This window comes from Conger conger, chromosome 1 (assembly GCF_963514075.1).
Source record: "Conger conger chromosome 1, fConCon1.1, whole genome shotgun sequence".
Classification (NCBI taxonomy): Eukaryota; Metazoa; Chordata; class Actinopteri; order Anguilliformes; family Congridae; genus Conger; species Conger conger.
The window spans coordinates 84105415-84128255 of record NC_083760.1 but is presented as its reverse complement, the minus strand read 5'-3'; the positions used below and the strand labels follow the sequence as shown (position 1 = coordinate 84128255).

The 22841-nt window shown below is 45.7% G+C and overlaps 1 protein-coding gene across 2 annotated transcripts; it reads left to right on the top strand.

The window, feature by feature from the left end:
* Positions 1-509: 509 nt before the first annotated feature.
* Positions 510-17680, top strand: LOC133121278 (xenoxin-3-like). 2 transcript variants are annotated; one of them, XR_009707995.1, is made up of 3 exons: positions 510-707; positions 16487-16597; positions 17373-17680. XR_009707995.1 is itself a non-coding variant. In XM_061230485.1 (3 exons), exons 1-3 carry the CDS (start codon positions 15843-15845, stop codon positions 17552-17554), a joined length of 342 nt encoding a protein of 113 aa, XP_061086469.1. In that variant the 5' UTR covers positions 15778-15842; the 3' UTR covers positions 17555-17680. The 2 variants fall into 2 exon arrangements, 1 of the variants encoding a protein (XP_061086469.1); XM_061230485.1 differs by lacking the exon at positions 510-707 and adding an exon at positions 15778-15891.
* The last annotated feature ends 5161 nt before the right edge of the window (positions 17681-22841 follow it).

Here is a 22841-nt window from a genome sequence, read left to right as displayed (position 1 = left end):
CCTGGGCTGGTGGTAGCTAGCCTGCTACTGCTGGAGCCTGGGCCTGGGTTGGTGGTAGCTGGTCTGCTACTGCTGTAGCCTGGACCTGGGATGGTGGTAGCTAGCCTGCTACTGCTGGAGCCTGGGCCTGGGATGGTGGTAGCTAGCCTGCTACTGCTGGAGCCTGGGCCTGCAATGGTCGTAGCTAGCTTGCTACTGCTGGAGCCTGGGCCTGGGATGGAGGTATCTTGCCTGCTACTGCCTTCAGCGGCCATTTTGTTGACTGACAAGTACACTGGCGCGAAATCACAGGGAAGTGACATGTTTTGCCCAAAACATTATCAGGTGTTGCTGGCGTTTTTGGTGGTTTTATACAAGTTATTTAGTATTTGCTGTGTTTGTCATGTATCTGGTAGGCATTCGGCTAGGTTTTCCAGACATTACCTGACTGTGCCGCTAGATCGCGCCAATGTCGCATTCTGGTTTATTTTAGTAATTAATTCCACTTTGGCAATGAATGGCGATTATCATCCATCTATGGGATCGGATTACTGACCAAGGCTAGCTACGTGCTTGTCTATTTAAGCCCTGTTTCAATTTGAATCGGCATTCATCATCGCACGTTATTTTATGTTCATTTGTGCATTATGTGTACTAACTATTCTTTATTACCGATTATGACGAAGTCTATGGGAGCTAAACACGTAGCAATTCTCCGTCAGTTTAGGGTAAGCTCTTCACTTTTCTTCACTTTCACGTTTTATTTTTGTGCACAAATGTTAGACACAGGACCGGTGGAAGACCGAATCCCTCAGGGAGTATGATACCCCGTTCGCAGATTCCTACGGTCTACGCCAAGGGCTAGATTGTTGAGGTTATTTGCCCTTGTTCCACATGCTTTCTCATTTTCTATTTGTCCACACAGTTAACTTCCGCCTTGTTCAGAACCTACTTTTGGGAAGTAAGGAGCTTTCCCTATAGATTCCCTATAGTTTTGATGAAGCGTAAGGGGTGGCTAATATTTCCTCTATCCGTAGGTGGATATTGTTCTCGGTGACATTACGTGTCTTTCCAATAGATTGCGGTCTCCTAGCATGGCAGCCGTCTAAACATTTACTTTGGTATAGCGATGTATTTCGTTTGGTCACTTTTGAAATGCATTGTTTTCGTGGTTGTGTCGTCTTTGTCGGTCATTGGATATACCGCACTAAGTCGCTATTCGCAACTGGTGGCGGGTGGTGTAGGTAGGTTACGTTCGCATGAACCCCATACCCGGGGGGCTTATGCTTTTTGTTTCCGTAGTGCTGATCTGTTATGTGTTACACTCAGGTTAATGACACGTGTTTTGGAGTGTTCGCCCCTCTCGTCCGAGAGCTTTGCGAATCGGCGCTGCTCGTGTATCTCGTGTAAATGTGTTTTTGTTAGTGCGTTGAGTTCACCCAGTAGTTGACGCATTCGTAAGTCTCCTGTTTAGTCAGATGAGCCGAGCTGAGCGTCTGGTGGAACTCTGAGGTTGCTGGCTTTTCCTTCAAGCCAAGTTGTGTACACAGTCCTGAGCGGATCGCCCCTCTCCAATTGAAAGGTTTGCGAAAGTGCTTAAACTCGGGAGTCCGAAATGGACTCTCGCCGCCGTGCATGTGTCGTGTCTAGGAAACGACAGAGTCCAAATCTTCGCTAGGGAAAAGATGACACCAGGCAGTAAGATCTTGAGGAAAATCAGACTTTATTAGCAGCAGCACATAAAGCCAGATCAGCTCTCCAGAACTGAACCCCGACTGTCATTTTTACACCCATTTTATACACAGTTACTACACCTACAACTCCTCCTCAAACCTCATTCTGGCAAATCACCCACACTTTTCTTATCGTAACTCCTCCCAAGGCTCCTCCCACAACGTCATTGTGGCAAATTGCCAACGGTCCTTATGCTCTGCCAACTCTGTACAAAGTTAAGGGCATTCTGCCAACTACGTGTCCTCACTTCACCCCGCACCTGCTCTTGGCAAACTACCAGACCTCATAAAGTTCTGGATGCCCTCCCTCTAACACGTCATCCATACACGTCACTCTGTATCTTTCGCTTTTATAAGACGACCTAAGCAGCAGTAATCATTGAAAATATACAGACAAACTAAACATTTCATTAATATTCACTTCTAATATACTTTTCTAATATGCAGACATACTAAACATTTGATTAATTATTCTCTTCTAAGGGAGTAAATGTACGTAGCATTCTTTGCTCTCATTTCAACAGTTTTCACTGTGGTTTCTTGCGTTTTCATAAGCTCAGCTATAATTAATGTTCTAGGTCAAATAGATACACTTCTGGCATAAAACATTGAGAGTCCCGGAGAAATCAGCTGTACAGTCATATCTTGTTCTGCCCGTGTCCTTGACAGTTTGGTCTACACAGTTCAAGACGCCCCCCCCCCCCCCCCCCCCCCCCCCCCTCTGCCAGCTGGCTGCTGTGTAATTCTAGCACAATTTAGCAGTTAATCAGTTTGAAACTATACGGGGTACATATCATACTTTAATACACATATATTGATAAACTTTTAGCACACATCGTCAAGAGTTTTGGAGGAACCAGCCTGCTCACTAAGGTGGAGTCTGATTTTGACTTGTGATTGGTTATCATGCTTTTAGGAGGGAGATCTTTCATTCTGTGAATTTTCCCCTACAGGTGATCTGCATTACAGCTTGTATTGTCACAAAGCCAAAGATGCTGAACAAATATTCCCCAAAGCAGAGGTATGTTTCCCCAGGACAGGACAAGGTGTGTTGCGCAAGCTATTAAATCCTTCCTCCAATCACTGTGTGCCATCTCCTTTTGCAAGTGAGTCATTTTTATTAACTGTTCAGTTGCACCTGGTTTCATAGATTTAAATGTATTTTATATGCTTGTGCTTCATTTTATTTATCCATGAATACAGTTAAAAAAAACACTGACTTTAAAAAACCAAAGCCGCCAAAGCAGCTCCATACAAACAATAAAAAATAATTTCAGGACAGCACAAGGTGTGTTGCAGAAGAAAACCTAATTTACATTTACATTTTTACATTTTAGTCATTTGGCAGACGCTTTTAATCCAAAGCGACTTACAAGTGCATAGGTTCTACCATAAGAGCATCACATCCAGAAACTAGCAAAATACACAGGAAATGCTGTTCTAAACATAGTTGTTATCAGAATTTTTATTTATATAGGAAAGGGGGGTTAGACAAGGATAGGGATATCAGAAAGGAGGGGCAGGGGAAATCAGGAGGGAGGACTAAGGTAGAGTTTGAAAAGGTGGGTTTTGAGTCTGCGTCGAAATAGGGGGAGGGATTCTGCTGTTCTGACAGTGGTAGGCAGGTCATTCCACCACTGAGGAACCAGAACGGAAAACAGGCGTGAACGTGCAGCTCGACCGCCAGGTGCACGTAGAGAGGGAACCGTAAGTCCACCAGAGCTGGCAGACCGGAGTGGTCTAGCTGGGGAGTAGGGAGTGATCAGGGATTGTATGTAAGGTGGGGCAGTCCCCTTAGCAGCCTGAAATGCCAACACGAGGGCCTTGAAACGGATGCGTGCGGCAATGGGAAGCCAGTGGAGGCCAATGAGAAGCGGGGTGACATGAGCCGACCTGGGCTGATTGGTGATCAGGCGGGCTGCAGCATTCTGGACCAGCTGGAGGGGCTTGATGGCACATGCTGGGAGACCGGCTAGGAGGGAGTTGCAGTAATCCAGGCGGGAAATGACTAGTGCCTGGACTAGGAGCTGGGTGGCTTTCTCAGTCAGGAGATGACGGATACGGCATATATTATACAGAAAGAACCTGCAGGTTCTGGCAGTGAAGGATACTTGTGGAGCCAGGGTGAGGCAGTTATCAAGAGTCACCCCAAGATTCTTTGCCGTACGGGAGGAGGAAACTACAAGGTCCTCAACAGTCAATGAGAGGTCTATTGACGGAGAGGACTTAGCAGGGATGTAGAGAAGCTCAGTTTTGGCAAGGTTGAGCTTCAGGTGATGGGAAGTCATCCACGCAGAGATATCAGCCAAGCAGGCAGAGATCTGTGTGGTGATTTGGGTGTCGGGGGGGAAGGAAATGAAGAGTTGGGTGTCATCAGCGTAGAAGTGATAAGAAAAGCCGTGGGAAGAGATAACAGAACCAAGAGACATGGTGTATAGCGAGAAGAGGAGAGGCCCAAGAACCAAGCCCTGCGGGACTCCAGTTCGTAGGGGTTGAGGGTCGGAGACTGCGCCCCTCCAAGTCACCTGGTAGGAGCGACCAGAGAGGTAGGAGGAAAACCAAGCGAGTGCAGAACCTGTGACACTCATCCCAGACAGCGATGAGAGCAGAATCTCATGGTTGACTGTATCGAAGGCGGCTGACAGGTCGAGGAAGATGAGGACAGAGGAGAGGGATTTTGCTTTAGCAGGGTGGAGTGCCTCAGTGACCGCGAGCAGGGCGATTTCAGTGGAGTGGCCACTCTTGAAGCCAGACTGGTTGGGGTCATGGAGATTGTTGTGGAGAAGATAAGTGGACAGTTGGGAGCAGACCGCCCGTTCCAGGGTTTTAGCGAGAAAGGGAAGAAGAGAGACAGGCCGGTAGTTGTTCAGGGCAGAGGGGTCAAGAGTAGGTTTTTTGAGGAGGGGAGTGACTCTGGCTCTCTTCAGGGAAGATGGCATGGTGCCGGAAGAGAGGGAGGTGTTGATTAGAGAGGAGAGAAAAGGGAGAATGTCCTCAGATATAGATTGTAGGAGAGGAGAGGGGATGGGGTCAAGAGGACAGGTGGTTGGGCGGTGGGAAGTAAGGAGTTTCAGTGTGTCAGCGTCAGAGAGGGGAGAAAAGGAGGTTAGGGAGTTGGGGAGGGTAGGAGGGTCAGCAGGGGTGGAGGGTTGGGAGAAGGAATTGCGAATAGCATTGACCTTCTTTTCAAAGAAGGAGACGAAGTCATCAGGTGTGAGTGATGAGGGGGGTGGGGGGGGGAGGGGGGGCCAGAAGAGAGGAGAAAGTTGAAAACAGTTTGCGGGGATTAGAGGCGGCCGCGTTAATTTTCGAGTGAAAGAAGGAAGATTTAGCTAGAGAGACAGAGGAATGGAAAGATGATAAGAGGGCATGGAAGGAAGCTATATCACTGGGGAGACAGGACCTTTTCCATTTTCTCTCCACCGCCAGCAGTTCGGTTCGGACAGCTCGTAGAGCATCAGAAAGCCAAGGACTGGGGGGGGAGGCCCGAGCTAGTTTGGTGGTGAGGGGACACAGAGAGTCAAAGGAAGATGAGAGGGAGGACATGAGAGTTGTAGCCGCATCATCGGGAGACAGTCGAGAGAAAGACTCCGCAGATGGTAGGGAGGCGAGGATTGTAGATGAGAGGGTGGAGGAAAACAGGTGGCGTAGGTTCCGTCGACAGGTGACAGTGGATGGTGGGAGAGATGGATGGGTGTTGGAGGAGAGTGGAAGAGAGAAAGAGATGAAGGAGTGGTCAGATATATGGAGTGGTGTTACAGAGAGGTTGGTTGTTGTGCAGCTCCTTATGAAGATGAGGTCAAGAAGGTTGCCTGCTTTGTGGGTGGGAGGGGAAAGAGTGAGGGTAAGGTCAAAAGAAGAGAGGAGGGAGAGAAAGGTAGACTGGGTGGACTCTGAGTTGAGGTTGAAGTCACCCAGGAGGATCAGGGGGGTGTCATTGACAGGTGAGGAGCTGAGGAGGATGTCCATCTCCTCCAAAAAGTTTCCCAGAGGACCCGGGGGGCGATAAACAACAATAACAAACAGTTTGCACGGCAGAGTAACAGAAACCGCATGAAATTCAAAAGAGGAGAAGGAGAGGGATGAGGAGAAGACACTAGATCTCCATGAGGATGAGATTAGGAGACCTGTGCCACCTCCTCTGCCAGAGGATCTGGGTGTGTGGGGAAAAAGAGAAGGCAGAGGAAAGGGCAGCCGGGGTGGCCGTGTTCTCTGGTGAGAGCCACGATTCAGTTAAAGCAAGAAAGTCAAGTTTGAGGTGGGAGGCATAGGCAGATATGAAGTCTGCTTTCTGGACGGCGGACTGGAAGTTCCAGAGGCCACCAGCCACACAGAGATCAATAGCAGGGGATCTGGGAGGGAAGATGAGGTTAGAGATATTCTGCCCATGTTGGCGGGAGGCGAACCTCCTACCTGACTGGGACCTGGGGAGAGGAGAGAGGACAGGGATGGGAAGGAAACACATGGAGGGAACTAGGGAGGACAAGGGGAATACTACACAGTGGAATGAGGACAGGCAGCAAAAACAAAATCAAACATCAGGCTCTCGGACAGCCTGGATGGACACCCGTAGATAGACACCCTCGACTTTGTACACCTGCGACTTCGTACGCCGAGGCGAGTAGCCGAGGCTGCCGCACACAGCTGCCGCTGGTGCACTACACAACTGCTTAAATAACACTGACGCCGAATACAGAAAATGCAACCAACCCACTGCAGAACAATAATGCACACTGAAGTGAGATCAGGTGTGCCAGTGCTAATAGCCTGAGCAGGGTGCAAAGTATTGGCTCCTCCTACAACAAAAGCTGTGGCCTGCCAGCCAGTAAAACAATAGCCTAACTTAATAGCCTAGCTTACCTGAGAGAAACAAACACCTAACCCAGTTTCACTGAATCTAAATAAACACCACTTGTAATAGCTAACAAACAAACAAGTACACAACAGAACACTATAATGACAACTAAACTGAATTTAGAATCAGCAAGCAAACAAATAATACTTAACTAATCCAATTTATCAGTATATGGCTGGATATAACAAAATGAAAACATGTTTAACTGCTAAATGACTGTAATGAACTACAAGACAGCAGGGACAGTGTGTTGTGGAGATGAAGATTGAATGATGATTGAATGTATCTCTTAGTCACATCTCAAGCTGGTTTTAGCTGGCTGGCTGCTGGCCTTTGCAGGATGAGGGCCGGATGCAGATTGTGGTTACAACGGTAGAGGTAGAGATCTAGTCACAATATACTGTGTTGCTATAAACATAACATGTAAACCAAGTTACACAGGACCACTCAGCAACACACATTATGCATAATTCACATGTACACTGAAGAACTTCTTGTTTCTTCTTCAATATTATAACTGTTTCGCTGCTGGTACTTCGAATCGCGTTTCAGGAAAGAGGTTGTTTTATTGGTTTTTTCATTTCTTTTACATTTTAAAATTCTTTTTCCTTTTTAAAACACACTCAATAACTCAAAATAATAATTTTAACAAAAGCAAGCACTCGACAAAACTAGACAACAATTGTAAATTAAATGAAACATAACATTAAACAAAAGTGTGCAAACAGATGATTAAACAAATGAAAAACAAGTCTTTAGAAAATCATATCAAAACAAAAGGAAAGCAACAAAGTGGGTTTTTTAAGAAAGCCCAAAGCGGGCAAAAATACTTAAAAAGGGTCCATCTTGCTCGGGTTCAGCAGGTGTTGAGTACCTCTTGCCCCTCTTGGGGGGGTGGACTATATAACCAGTTCTTTCCAGTGGTCCACCCCCCATTTCTCTCTCGCCAGGGTCTTGTTGATATGAATGTCCTACATCACGCCGTCTTGGAGGAGGTTTCGAATCCTCCTCCGGAGAGTGATCAGGTCTATAGTTGTTTTTTGGTAGACCTTGATGTTCCTCGCCTCCCACAGGACCTGCTTCACGATGTTAATGATCCTCCACTGACGCTGGAGCACGGTGGTCTTGCATCCCCCCGGCGGACCGTAGAGGATGCCCTCAGCCATCAGGGAGGATCTTGGTAGGAACCTGCTTAGGGAGACAGAGGAACAAACAAGGCCCCAGACCCGCCTGGCCACGGAGCACTCCCAGAAAAGATGGTGAATGTGTTCAGTCAGGGCTAAGTGCTGGCGGTACATAAAAGTTTGTGTGGGGAGACACCTATGGGCTGTCATCCAGGCAATGTCTAGGTCTGGCCCCCCCCTCGGGAGCGTTACAATTTGGCCAGATCTTAAATGAGCCATGATCATTTTGTAGCTCCACGAGGTTAGGCCAGCCCTGGGCAGACCCGTCCTGTAGGCAAAGTCCTTCAGGGCTCGATAGACATAGGGGGGGTCCCAGCTGTAGGGTATGGTGAGGTCCAGCACACCCAAGCCCATTGCTCTGAGGAAGGGGGTGGCATAGTACCTGGCAAAGGTACCAGAGGCCGTACCCACCGTCCCTACGTTCTGGACAAGGGTGGCCAGACCCTGCACCATAATGATGGTTAAAATGTCTGGGACCCCCCGCCCCCCATTCCGCTCCTCCTTGAGGAGGGTGGCACGTTTCAGTTTTTCCATAGTGCACCCCCAGACAAAGCGGAAAGCCATCCGGGTGATTAACTTCCCGGTGGCTTTGTCTGGGGGAAACACCCTCCCCACATAGAGCAGAATGGGTAGGACAATTGCCTTCAGGACAAGGATCTTACCCGCCATGGTCAAGGGCCGTGCACTCCAGCTCCTGATTTTGTTTTGGACGTGGCGGAGGGCTCCCTCCCAGCTGGTTCTCCCTCCTCCGTCAGCCTGGAAGGTCACCCCCAGGAGCTTGATGGTATTCCTACGCACAGGGAAGGAAACGGTCAGCTCCTCACTCCAATGTGGAGACAGAAACATTTCACTCTTGTCCCTGTTGACCAGGGCGCCAGTGGCCATACAGAGGTCGTCCAACACCTTGATGGCACAAGCGATAGAACGACTATCTGTGGCGACGATGGCAATGTCGTCCATGTACGCCATCACCTTTAGCCGTTCCCCCCCCTGGATTGGCCCTGAGGGCCTGGAGGAACGGTTCCAGGTAGATGACGTACAGGAGAGATGCTAGAGGGCACCCCTGCCTGACGCCAGACCTGACATCGAACGGGGCAGAGGGCTGCCGATTCACAACCACTCTGCCCGTTATATCTGTCAGACAGATTTTTGTCCAACGCAGGAGGGGGCCAGGAATGTTCATTTTCTCTAGCACTCTCTCCAAGCACACATGACTCACCCGGTCAAATGCCTTCTCTTGATCGAGGCTGAGAAGACACAAGGGGGACCTCCGCTCCCCGGTGTGGATGATTAGATCCCTCACGAGGAGCAGGTTGTCATTTATGGACCTCCCCTGCACACTGCAGGTCTGGTCCGGTCCGATCACCGATGTTATCAGGCCTTGGAACCTCCCCATCAGCGCCTTCGCCATGATCTTATAATCGACTGAGAGGAGGTTGATCGGCCGCCAGTTGCAGAGGTCCTTCAGGTCCCCCTTCCTTGGGACAAGAGCTACTGAGCTCTGTCTCAGTGAGGCGCCTAACCGCCCCTCCCTGTACGCAGCCCTGAACACTTCCGTCACGTCCCCCTTCAGGAGATCCCAGTGAGCCTGGTAAAACTCTGCTGGGATTCCGTCAGGGCCCGGAGCTTTTTGCGTGTTCAAGGAGTGCACCGCCCTGGTGAGCTCCTCAATGCTCAACTCCGCCTCCATCTGCTCATCTCCCAGGCGTCTGTCCAGGCAGCCCAGGAAGGTGTCCATGAGAGCCCCGTCTGAGGGCCTCTCGCTGTAAAGGCCCTCGTAGAACTCCCTGGCCACCTCCCGGACCTCCGCCTCTTCAGACACCACCACACCTCTGCTGTTATAGAGAGACAAAATGTTATTCATCATGGTCCGTGCCCTGTGGAAGAAGAACCGTGTGCATTTCTCATCCTCCTCGAGGCCCTGGAGTTTGGAGCGGAAGGTCTGTTTCTTCCGCTCTTCCCGGTAGAGGGTGGTGAGGCTCTGCCAAGCTTGCGCGATCTCGCTGCTAACATCCAGGCCTCGGGACTGGAGGAGGCTTAGTCTTTGGAGGGCAGCATTGTGGCGTTCAAAAACTGCCCTCCTTTCCCTCGCCTTCCTCCGCCCGACTGCCCGGAAGTAGCCCCGCACTCGCTCCTTCACCATCTCCCACCACTCCACCGGGGAGTCAAAGAGATGTTTCAGACTCACCCACTCCTGGTATCTTCTCGAGAAGGAGAGACGCACCTGGGGGTCTTGGAGATGGCTGATGTTCATTCGCCAGAGCCCCTTACCCACGGTTATCGATTTCTCCCAGACCAGGGACACGGTTACCATGTGGTGGTCCGAGAAGTGCACCGCCTTGGTGGAATAGCTGTGCACCCTCAGGCCTGGGGAGAGCAGAAACATGTCAATTCTGGATGAGGAGGAGCCAGAGGAACTCACAAACGTATGCTGGGGAGGAGAGGCGCCCCCGGATCGCAGAGGGAGAAATCCTCGATGAGGGACCGCAGCAAAGTGCTGGAGCGATCCGGCCTTGGTTTGCTGCGGTCCTCATCTCTTAAAGCACAGTTGAAGTCTCCCCCTACGACGACGGGCATTGTAGTGTGTAATATGGGTCGTCATTTTGTGAAAAGGGAGACATCGAAATCGGTGACGAGGATTCGCCCACTCTCCACAATATTGTGTGCTGTTATTTTGACAAAGGGATTCTTTGTCAACGTGCTGACCCCATCAGCTCTGGCGATGTTAGAGCCAGACCAGAGAGAGTCTCCCATTCTCCATTCCCCCCCCAGAGCGCCATCCAACTCCCGGAACGGGATACCACATTCCTGGAGCAGGACGACATCCGAGGGGATTTGTGAAAGAATGGAGAAAACTGTTGAGCGTTTGTCTGGGTGTTTAATGCTGCGGGTGTTGAGTGTTGTTAGCGTAATTGTATTTTCCATGAAAGTTTATTTTTGGTGTGTGTCTGGTGTACCGGAGTTATTGCTGGAAATTTTCTGGCACATTTGATCTATTGTAGAGAAAATTGTGTCTGGGTTATTTTGGCGCCTACTCACCCCCAGACCTCCAGAACTCCAGGGCCTTGAGGAGGATGAGAAATGCACACGGTTCTTCTTCCACAGGGCACGGACCAAGATGAATAACATTTTGTCTCTCTATAACAGCAGAGGTGTGGTGGTGTCTGAAGAGGCGGAGGTCCGGGAGGTGGCCAGGGAGTTCTACGAGGGCCTTTACAGCGAGAGGCCCTCAGACGGGGCTCTCATGGACACCTTCCTGGGCTGCCTGGACAGACGCCTGGGAGATGAGCAGATGGAGGCGGAGTTGAGCATTGAGGAGCTCACCAGGGCGGTGCACTCCTTGAACACGCAAAAAGCTCCGGGCCCTGACGGAATCCCAGCAGAGTTTTACCAGGCTCACTGGGATCTCCTGAAGGGGGACGTGGCTGAAGTGTTCAGGGCTGTGTACAGGGAGGGGCGGTTAGGCGCCTCACTGAGACAGAGCTCAGTAGCTCTTGTCCCAAAGAAGGGGGACCTGAAGGACCTCTGCAACTGGCGGCCGATCAACCTCCTCTCAGTCGATTATAAGATCATGGCGAAGGCGCTGATGGGGAGGTTCCAAGGCCTGATAACATCGGTGATCGGACCGGACCAGACCTGCAGTGTGCAGGGGAGGTCCATAAATGACAACCTGCTCCTCGTGAGGGATCTAATCATCCACACCGGGGAGCGGAGGTCCCCCTTGTGTCTTCTCAGCCTCGATCAAGAGAAGGCATTTGACCGGGTGAGTCATGTGTGCTTGGAGAGAGTGCTAGAGAAAATGAACATTCCTGGCCCCCTCCTGCGCTGGACAAAAATCTGTCTGACAGATATAACGGGCAGAGTGGTTGTGAATCGGCAGCCCTCTGCCCCGTTCGATGTCAGGTCTGGCGTCAGGCAGGGGTGCCCTCTAGCATCTCTCCTGTACGTCATCTACCTGGAACCGTTCCTCCAGGCCCTCAGGGCCAATCCAGGGGGGGGAACGGCTAAAGGTGATGGTGTACATGGACGACATTGCCATCGTCGCCACAGATAGTCGTTCTATCGCTTGTGCCATCAAGGTGTTGGACGACCTCTGTGTGGCCACTGGCGCCCTGGTCAACAGGGACAAGAGTGAAATGTTTCTGTCTCCACATTGGAGTGAGGAGCTGACCGTTTCCTTCCCTGTGCGTAGGAATACCATCAAGCTCCTGGGGGTGACCTTCCAGGCTGACGGAGGAGGGAGAACCAGCTGGGAGGGAGCCCTCCGCCACGTCCAAAACAAAATCAGGAGCTGGAGTGCACGGCCCTTGACCATGGCGGGTAAGATCCTTGTCCTGAAGGCAATTGTCCTACCCATTCTGCTCTATGTGGGGAGGGTGTTTCCCCCAGACAGAGCCACCGGGAAGTTAATCACCCGGATGGCTTTCCGCTTTGTCTGGGGGTGCACTATGGAAAAACTGAAACGTGCCACCCTCCTCAAGGAGGAGCGGAATGGGGGGCGGGGGGTCCCAGACATTTTAACCATCATTATGGTGCAGGGTCTGGCCACCCTTGTCCAGAACGTAGGGAAGGTGGGTAAGGCCTCTGGTACCTTTGCCAGGTACTATGCCACCCCCTTCCTCAGAGCAATGGGCTTGGGTGTGCTGGACCTCACCATACCCTACAGCTGGGACCCCCCCTATGTCTATCGAGCCCTGAAGGACTTTGCCTACAGGACGGGTCTGCCCAGGGCTGGCCTAACCTCGTGGAGCTACAAAATGATCATGGCTCATTTAAGATCTGGCCAAATTGTAACGCTCCCGAGGGGGGGGCCAGACCTAGACATTGCCTGGATGACAGCCCATAGGTGTCTCCCCACACAAACTTTTATGTACCGCCAGCACTTAGCCCTGACTGAACACATTCACCATCTTTTCTGGGAGTGCTCCGTGGCCAGGCGGGTCTGGGGCCTTGTTTGTTCCTCTGTCTCCCTAAGCAGGTTCCTACCAAGATCCTCCCTGATGGCTGAGGGCATCCTCTACGGTCCGCCGGGGGGATGCAAGACCACCGTGCTCCAGCGTCAGTGGAGGATCATTAACATCGTGAAGCAGGTCCTGTGGGAGGCGAGGAACATCAAGGTCTACCAAAAAACAACTATAGACCTGATCACTCTCCGGAGGAGGATTCGAAACCTCCTCCAAGACGGCGTGATGTAGGACATTCATATCAACAAGACCCTGGCGAGAGAGAAATGGGGGGTGGACCACTGGAAAGAACTGGTTATATAGTCCACCCCCCCAAGAGGGGCAAGAGGTACTCAACACCTGCTGAACCCGAGCAAGATGGACCCTTTTTAAGTATTTTTGCCCGCTTTGGGCTTTCTTAAAAAACCCACTTTGTTGCTTTCCTTTTGTTTTGATATGATTTTCTAAAGACTTGTTTTTCATTTGTTTAATCATCTGTTTGCACACTTTTGTTTAAAGTTATGTTTCATTTAATTTACATTTGTTGTCTAGTTTTGTCGAGTGCATGCTTTTGTTAAAATTATTATTTTGAGTTATTGAGTGTGTTTTAAAATGGAAAAAGTTTTAAAATGTAAAAGAAATTTTAAAACCAATAAAACAATCTTCATAAGACAAACTAAGCAGCAGTAATCATTGAAAATATACAGACATACTAAACATTTCATTAATATTATCTTCTAATATTCTTTTCTAATATACAGACATACTAAACATTTCATTAATTATTCTCTTCTAAGTGAGTAAATGTACGTTGCATTCCTTGCATTCTTTGCTCTCATTTCAACAGTTTTCACTGTAGTTTCTTGCGTTTTCATAAGCTCAGCTATAATTAATGTTCTAGGTTCATTTGATTAGATAAAAAGCAGCATACATGGGATATATTGATTATAAGTCACTTGCATATAGATACACCTCTGGCATAAAACATAGAGAGTCCCGGAGAAATCAGCTGTACAGTCATATCTCGCTCTGTGTCCTTGACTACACAGCTGGCTGCTTTATTAAACTCCGGTTACGTATGGGTTCACTGTGTAATTCTAGCACAATTTAGCAGTTAATCAGTTTGAAACTATACAGGGTACATATCATACTTTAATATGGATATATTGATACACTTTTAGCATACATCATTGAAAGTTTTTGGAGGAACCAGCCTGCTCACTAAGGTGGAGTCTGATTTTGACTTGTGATTGTTTATCATGCTTTTAGGAGGGAGATCTTTTGTTCTGTTAATTTTTTCCTACAGTTGTTTTTGGAGAAAGATGTTGCACTGTGCCACTGAATATTTTCACATCGGCCTCCTCAGCCCACCACCTCTACCATTGTAACCACAATCTGCATCTGGCCCTCATCCTGCAAATGTCAGCAGCCTGCTGAAACCAGCTAAAACCATCTAATATTTTTTTAGCAATGTTTTTTTTTAAACAAAACCATCTCCTGGGAAAACATACAGTGGGTTCCAGAATTATTGGCACCTTTGATAAATATGAGCAAGAAATACTGTAAACTAAGAAATAATACAATTATTGACATAGGGATAGATGACAAAGGGATTTTGCATGCTTGTTACCTCATTTTTATACTCTGGTGAAACTGGAAGTGTTGTAATGACACAGTATACTTCCTTTAGACTGAGATTAACTAAGTTAAGTAAAATGTATTGCCAATTTAATTTTCTTTGATTTTATTTACAATAATTGTTATGGGCGGCAATAATTTTGACACCTATTGTTTTCAAAAAAATGTGATTACTTAATAAAAAATTTTAAATAAAAAGAAATTAGAATAAAATTGTTTATTTTATTTGAAAATTGTTCTGTAAAACCTATCAACGAGGGGAGGAGCTGTGGTATATTACAACCAAACATCTTTACATGAACTCCTTACAATGTCATTGGCTCCTTCCATGACCTTTATGTTCATTGGTCAAATAAATGACAGTTGACACGGTCCTTATAAAGAGGGTATGCGCATCGGATAGTGAAGTTCAGAGAAGTACAGTTTGAACTTGTCCTCAATGGTTTCAGCTAGTGACAAATAAAATGGCTGTAAGCCTCTGTTCTCCATTATTTGTACTTTCTCTGTTGGGTATACAACAGCTATACTGACCTTAAACAGGCAGACTGCATTCACTAAGTGCTTTTTTTTGGGTTTTTTTTACCTGCTGATTCATGGTGCCCGTGGTGATTGCAATACCACCTTTTTATGTGGGCAGCTTCTAATGTTAGATCAAGTGTTTGACCTACAATCTTTCTGCATAATTCTGAAAGTTCTAAAGACAATCTAACTTTAACGTAGTATTGTCTACCTGATGGACATGACAGGACAGATGTTTTAGCAGTTGTAAACGTCTTATACTGTATACTTCGTGCAGATATGCTGACAAGATTCTGTATCCTCATCGGAGGCATCGTAGTTTTGCGACAAGTGATGTTACCCGGATACAAATGTCCGATTGTTCAAAGTACAAATGTCCCATGTGCTCATTTGCTCTTATGGTCTGTAACTTGATCATTATTAATTAATTAACATCTCGCCTGCCTCCATTTTGTGACCATGAATAGTAGATAGTAAAGCAGTATCTATTGTTCATTTGTATGTTTATATTAACCATGTCCTGACTTGTGAAGGTCAATAGCCTTTTTTTTGTTTTGTTTCTTTTAAGAGTTTGTTGCCTTTCCTCGAGGTGATTATTAACACAGGCATTTTACGTCTCAGCGTGTGTTTTAATTGCCAAAAATATATGCAATGGGTGAGGAAAATGATATGTACAGTATACAGATCGCTAAGATTGAAGTAGTCTAAACTGAACCAAAAATCTGAATAGCATGTTCATATATATTCATAACCGATATTGTATGTATTGTCATCCTTACTAGTCTTTATCAAGTGTGTGAACACTTTTGGAGGACACGATAATTACACTGTAACTGCATGTACTTCGGCAGATGCAGTTTCCTCACTGCACCCTGCCATATCCTGTATGAAACCTAATGCCCAAGGGTCACGCCTTTACGCCCCTCAGGTTCACAGTATATAAACGGTCGCAGTCTCGTTTCCATCAATTGCGCGCATAATACTGGACACAATGAAACTCCTATTCACCATTGCCCTGACGTGCGCACTCTTCTCCAAAGGTAATACCACTAAAACTTGCTCTCGTGACAGTTCGAAAGCAATAATGTAAACTGAAATTGTTGTCATTAATGGCATGTGGGATTTAGTTTAACATGTAGGCTACGTTGGCTAACACAGTATTCTCCTACAGACTATTGTTCAGCCCTTCTCAAATATTCACCCACTCAGTTCGTGAAAACTGAGAAGCCTTTAGTCTAGGCTAGAGTGGCTACTTCTGTTTAGATGCCAAATTCAGTTGAGGTAATTATTTTGTGTTATATTATATTTTGTTTTTATTGTCCTGATTTTAAATAGAACTTTTGATAAAGAGTGACATAGAAATGAGCTCTTACTTTAGAAGGGTCTGCAACTGTATCCTGTTATAGCATTACCAGAATCCAAAAGTGTTTCACCTGTGCTTTTGGTGACTGCACAGTCAGGTGATTCACAATTAGACATCAACTCCAAGCTCACATAACTTGAATGCTTACCATTTTACTTTTTTATTTTTACTTTATGTTATGGTTATGAACAGGCAGAGCTCCCTGCGTCTTCTTAAGTCTCTTTTTTACTTAATATCCAGAATTCACACATTATCTTATTATCCTGTTACAGCATTACCCGAATCCAGAATCAATGGAAAAAAGTGTTTCACCTGTGCAGCTGGTGACTGCACAATTACTCAGGAGTGCAAGGAAGGTGAAGATCGCTGCTTTAAGTTCGCAGGTGAGAACTATCTTATCTTGTAATTTTATGCTGGGAATAGACATGGCACGAATATAACTAAAAATATGGGCATTGATAATTATTAATTCATTCATTATTAATCATTATTAAATAATTATTCGGGCATTGATGTTGTTTTGCATGAAGCAAACCAGAATGTTCTGATAAAATATTTGTGTAAAGGAAACCATTCTGTAAAAAACATCTTATAGCTGAAATGTATTGTATTGAAACCAATAAATACCACATTCAATCAGAATTATTCATTATACATCTGTTTTTAGTGATGAGGCATGTTCTTACCCTTTACATAACATGTGAGAACTTATGTCCACCTGGTCAATTATTATGGCTATAGTAATTTGGAGGAGTTATCGAATTTGAATTTCAATAATATAAAATATTGGTTACTTAATCTGCAAGAGGTTAAAATGGAGCCCCCGTAGGTACCTTGGTAAAACAAATAATAATTCAGAAATCCGTACACTCAGTTTTGCAAATTGTGCGCTCGGTTTGCCAATCTGCACGCTCACTTTTGCAAACTATGTGCTCGGTTTGCCAGACTGTACCCTGGATCGGCAAACCAAATGCACAGATTGCAAAACAAGAGTACAAATTACCGTGTTAAATATTAACACAGAAATTTTAAATATTTTTTAACCTAGGGTAACTAGGGGGAGGCTCTGTAAGACTTAAAATACAGGAAATAAATCTTTAGGCAGATGCATCAATATTATTTCTTGAAAATTACATTTTCTTCCTATTGTGCCTGCAGGTGGGCTGGTGAAGGGATGTGCATCCCAAGGTAACTGTTCTGGATCCCCGATTGCTCAACTGGGAGCTGATGCGGGCCTGAACTGCTGTGAGGGAAACTTGTGCAACAACGCCCTGCGCATCGGACAGAGCATCCTCTTCCTCCTCCTGGTGCCTCTGGCCTCCTTCTTCCTCTTCAACTAAGCAGCACTTTGACCTGCAGACCCACCCTAACCCTCCTCGACTACTCGAGGATGGTGCAAATCAAATAAATTCATACAATGTTGGTTAAACTTGTTCAATTTGATTAAAGCATTTTTTATAATCAAATACTTTTCCTGGTTTTATCATTCTACTTCTCTGCCTTAAACTAAATATTCAGAAAACATTTAATGTTGTTTACATTATAAGTAACACAAATGAGTTTGTGCAGACAGGGGTGTAAACTGCAATTCGACTGCTTAGCAGAGGCATACAACCGCGAGACGATTATTTTGCTCCTTTGAAATAAAAATGTAAAGTAAAATGCCTCCTTGTGTCACGTAGAATCACATTAAAGAATTGCATAAGGGACACCTCAGTGATCCACATTATAACCTACATTGTTTGAACATATAGCCCCATATAGCCTATTGATATGCATAATGCATATTCAAAACACACTAAAAAAGATATTTGGTTCTCTTCTCCAAGGAGTCAGTCAGCAGTCATTGCTTGTATTTTGTGCACTAAATATAGTTGTAACGCTGCTGCAGAACTAATTATAAGTACAATTTAAAGATTGCTGTTTCAAGATTTTATTTTGTGTGGCAGCACAGTGGTGCTGAGAATGCTATAGACAATGCAGTAATGCTATACATGCAGGTGGCACCCAGCACATGCTTGGATCGGCTTCACCCCCCCAAACAACCCTGACAAAGAGCAATTTTTGAAGAGGAATTTTGATCTGCCGTTTATTTCTTTTCCCCCCACAAACACCTTTTTTATGTCGGCCCCGTTAAACATTTTTAGTGACTCATTTTGGTTTTGTATGATGTAACTTAACCATTAACTAGCTTTGGTGGTGATATTTAAAAGTCAACTAGATAACTAGGGAGGAAGATGACAAAGATGGGGCTCCGACAGTCATTGAAAATCCTTCAAGGTTTGTGAATTTGAGAAACAATATATAAGGTCTTGATAGTTTTTGAACATGCACATGGTAAAATACGATCAAACACAAATTCACAACTCCACTTCTAACCTCCGGAAACTGTCGCCCCTGCCCCCCTCAAGGCCCATCCCTTCCTTTTCCACTTTCTTTCCCCTTACAGACTCTGATGTTTCTCAACTCCTGCTCTCCCACCGCCCTACAACCTGTGCCCTTGACCCTATCCCCTCTTCTCTTCTCCAGACTATCACCCCTGACATTCTCCCATTTGTCACCTCCCTTGTTAACTCCTCCCTGTCTTCTGGCTATTTTCCAGCATCCTCCAAGAGGGCCCACATCACCCCGCTGCTAAAAAAGCCTACTCTGGATCCCTCCATCATCCAGAACTATCTCTTCTTCCTTTTCTATCTGAAGAACTTCTTGTTTCTTCTTCAATACTATAACTGTTTCGCTGCTGGTACTTCGAATCGCGTTTCAGGAAAGAAAGAGTCTCAAAAATTTGAGGCTGTAAGACAAGTTCCAGCTCTTTATTCGTGGTTCCAGGTAGTGTGCACATTTTCCTGAGCTTTCACCAATCTTACACAATCCTTACTGGGAATGACAGAGTTTATATCAGTATCTGAAAGGAAATGCTTCATCCATGATGACAAAACACTCCTTTAGATATGATAATATCTATTGACAGGTTTCCTGGTTAGGCCAAATGGTTGTGCAGACAAATGGTTGTCGGCACCTAGACCTCAAATCAACGCCAGGAAAGGAAATGAATATAGAGTGGGGGAAAACAGGGTGATTGTGGGGATATGCATTTGAATAGGAGCAGAACTTGTGTGTCAACTTTTTAGCTCAGTTACATCTTGAAAACACTGAAATCTAACAATTTCCCCCTCTGATCATATGATCACATATACATCTATGATCAACCATCATTTCAAGAGAGTACAGAAATAGAAATTAAATATGCATTGGTGTGACACAAGTGATGTATGCTGACCATGACTGAGCACTCATACTCTTTTGCAGCAAAGCCCTGTGAAATAGTCTAAACCTGTATGTTTTTAGATTGTGGGAGAAAACCCACGCGGGTACGGGGAGAACATGCAATCTCCATATTTCACCGTGCCGCCAAATAAAACGGAAAAAACAGAAAATAGAAATACGGAAATAAATAAATAATGTAAAGTAAATCATAACATAACTATAAAACTTGAATTAGTATAGGTGTATGCATATGTCCAGTTTGTATTTGTATGTATGGTATGTCTGTGATTGTTTCGGTCTCTGGTCCCATTCACGGCAAGGATTCGTTGTTATTTTCGGGATGTTTTAAATCTTGCGACCACTTGTCAATATCTTGGGGCTTGGTTGATTTATGGGTAAAGTGAATTTCACCCTCTACCCGTCTTTGTATTACTGCCCTTAATTGAGGTGCCATGTCATCGTCCGATTCACTACCACTGCAAGTCCATTCATCGTCCCGAGCTAAAACAACCGGCTTCTTTTCCTGATAAAAAGGTGGGGCAGAAGGTTGAACTGGTCGTGCCAACGCTTCACTCTCAGGGGCCAATAATTGTATTTCCCGCAAATGTGTAATTTGTTCTTTTAATGCTATTATTTCTGCATCCATTTTTGTCCTCTTTGATTTAACACTTTCCAATTGGTCGGCTAGATTTTTTACTTTTTCTCTTTCAATGTCAAGGAGTCGGTTTCATTCCGCCTTCGCATATGACTAACAATAAGGCCGGCGAGGGGAAGTTTACGTTTATCCGACATGCGTAGAAATTTTCTTTATACTATCCAAACTCCACACCTTATTTTCGTCAGTTTGAAAACCATACTTATTTTCAATATATCTTTCCATGTCCTCCAACTTCAAATGTGAATATATAAAACCTTTTGTATCTTTGAGAAGGGAGTCATTGGTAACTTCAGGTACGGCCTTTCCGCCTTTCTCAGAAGTGGGAACCTGACTCTTATCACGTTTCCCAAACATGATTTCAGTTACCAAATTAAAATTACTGACAACTCAAACTTGAACTTTCAAAGGGTATTTGTTTGCTACGTGTCTCTCACAGAAATCACACAGATTACCGTTTTTTTGTTTTTTTTTTAGGCTAGGATGCACAATTGGCACGACTTAATGTTAGCACTGCTTTGTATTAATTAGGACTGAACAACACCACTACCAAAGTTAATGCCAAAATCCATCCATCCATCCATTATCTGAACCCGCTTATCCTGATCACGGTCGCAGGGGGGCTGGAGACCATCCCAGCACACACCGGGCAGGAACACACCCCGGACAGGTCGCCAGTCTATCTCAGGGCACACACACCATTCACTCACACACTCATACCTACGGGCAATTTAGACTCTCCAATCAGCCTAACGTGCATGTCTTTGGACTGTGGGAGGAAACCGGAGGAAACCCACGCAGACACGGGGAGAACATGCAAACTCCGCACAGAGAGGCCCCGGCCGACGGGGATTCGAACCCAGGACCTCCTTGCTGTGAGGCGGCAGTGCTACCCACTGCACCATCCGTGCCGCCACTAATGCCAAAATGCACAAGCTATTTTTTATAAAACGGTATACCAGACACAAGTACGAAACACTTACACATTAAACGTTAAACAACAACCACGATACTGACAACGGATAATTTCTCATACACACGTCAGGGTAGAGCAAGTTATACACCAGCGTTAAAATCACGAACGCTGCCACTGACAGCTCTTGTAATCAGGAATCCTCTGAAAATCCCTTTTAACTCACCGGAGGTTTCACTAAATTTACTTCTTTAAATTAGTGAATTGTGCCCTGCTTTTCCCATCTACATGGAATCCCCTCAAATTGTAAGGCCGAACAAGCCGCACCGACGTTAAATCACAAACGTCGCCACAAACACCCTGTTGCAATTTATTGGTTCTCTGAAAACCGTCAATCGCTCAATGGAGGTTTCATTAATTTACTTCTTAAAATTAACGAAATGTGCTTTGCTCGCCTATTTCCTTGGGATTCCTATTATGGGATATTAGTACACGTCGCGGTCCAGCAAGCGAGCACCGACGTTGATTTGAGAACGCCGCCACAAGGATTCCCCCAATTTACTTGTTTAAATCAAAGGAATGTGCCTTACTACCTATGTGCGTACCAGGGATATACACGTCGCGGTCAAGCAAGCATGCACCTTCCTTTCATTTACATCTTTAAAGCAATGAAATGTGCCTTGCTACCTATGCATTCCCATGGAATCCCCTTTTACAGATTCACAGACAATTACACTCTTACAGTGTTTGCGCCAGGAAAGGAAATGAATATAGAGTGGGGGAAAACAGGGTGATTGTGGGGATATGCCTTTGAATAGGAGCAGAACTTGTGTGTCAACTTTTTAGCCCAGTTACATCTTGAAAACACTGAAATCTAACAAATCTAAAACCATAGAACGAGCCGCTTCTAGTCAACTTTCTTCCTTCTTTTCTAACAACAACCTGCTAGACCCCCACCAGTCTGGCTTCAGATCTGGCCATTTGACAGAGACCGCGCTCCTCTCCGTCAGTGAATCACTCTATGCCGCACGAGCAGCCTCCCTCTCCTCTGTCCTCATTCTTCTAGATCTCTCTGCTAACTTCGACACTGTAGATCACTCCATCCTGGCTGCTTTATTCAATTCCGGTTACATATGGGTTCTCTGTGTAATTCTAGCACAATTTAGCAGTTAATCAGTTTGAAACTATACAGGGTATATATCTTACTTTAATACGGATATAATGATACACTTTTAGCATACATCGTTGAGAGTTTTTGGAGGAATCAGCCTGCTCACTAAGGTGGAGACTGATTTTGACTTGTGATTTTTTATCATGCTTTTAGGAGGGATATCTTTTGTTCTGTGAATTTTCCCCTACAGTTGTTTTTGGAGAAAGATGTTGCACTGTGCCACTGAATATTTCCACATACGCCTCCTCTGCCCACCACCTCTACCACTGGAACCACAATCTGCATCCGGCCCTCATCCTGCAAAGGCCAGCAGCCTGCTGAAACCAGCTAAAACCATTTTGAGATTTCACTAAGAGATACATTCAATCATCATTCAATCCTCATCTCCACAACACACTGTCCCTGCTATCTTGTAGTTTGTCATTTAGCAGTTAAACACGTTTTAATTTTGTTATATCCAGCCATATACTGATAAATTAAGTTTTCTTCTGCAACACACCTTGTGCTGTCCTGAAATTATTTTTTATTGTTTGTATGGAGCTTTGGTGGCTTTGGTTTTTTAAAGTCAGTGTTTTTTTAAACTGTATTCATGGATAAATAAAATGAAGCACAAGCATAAAA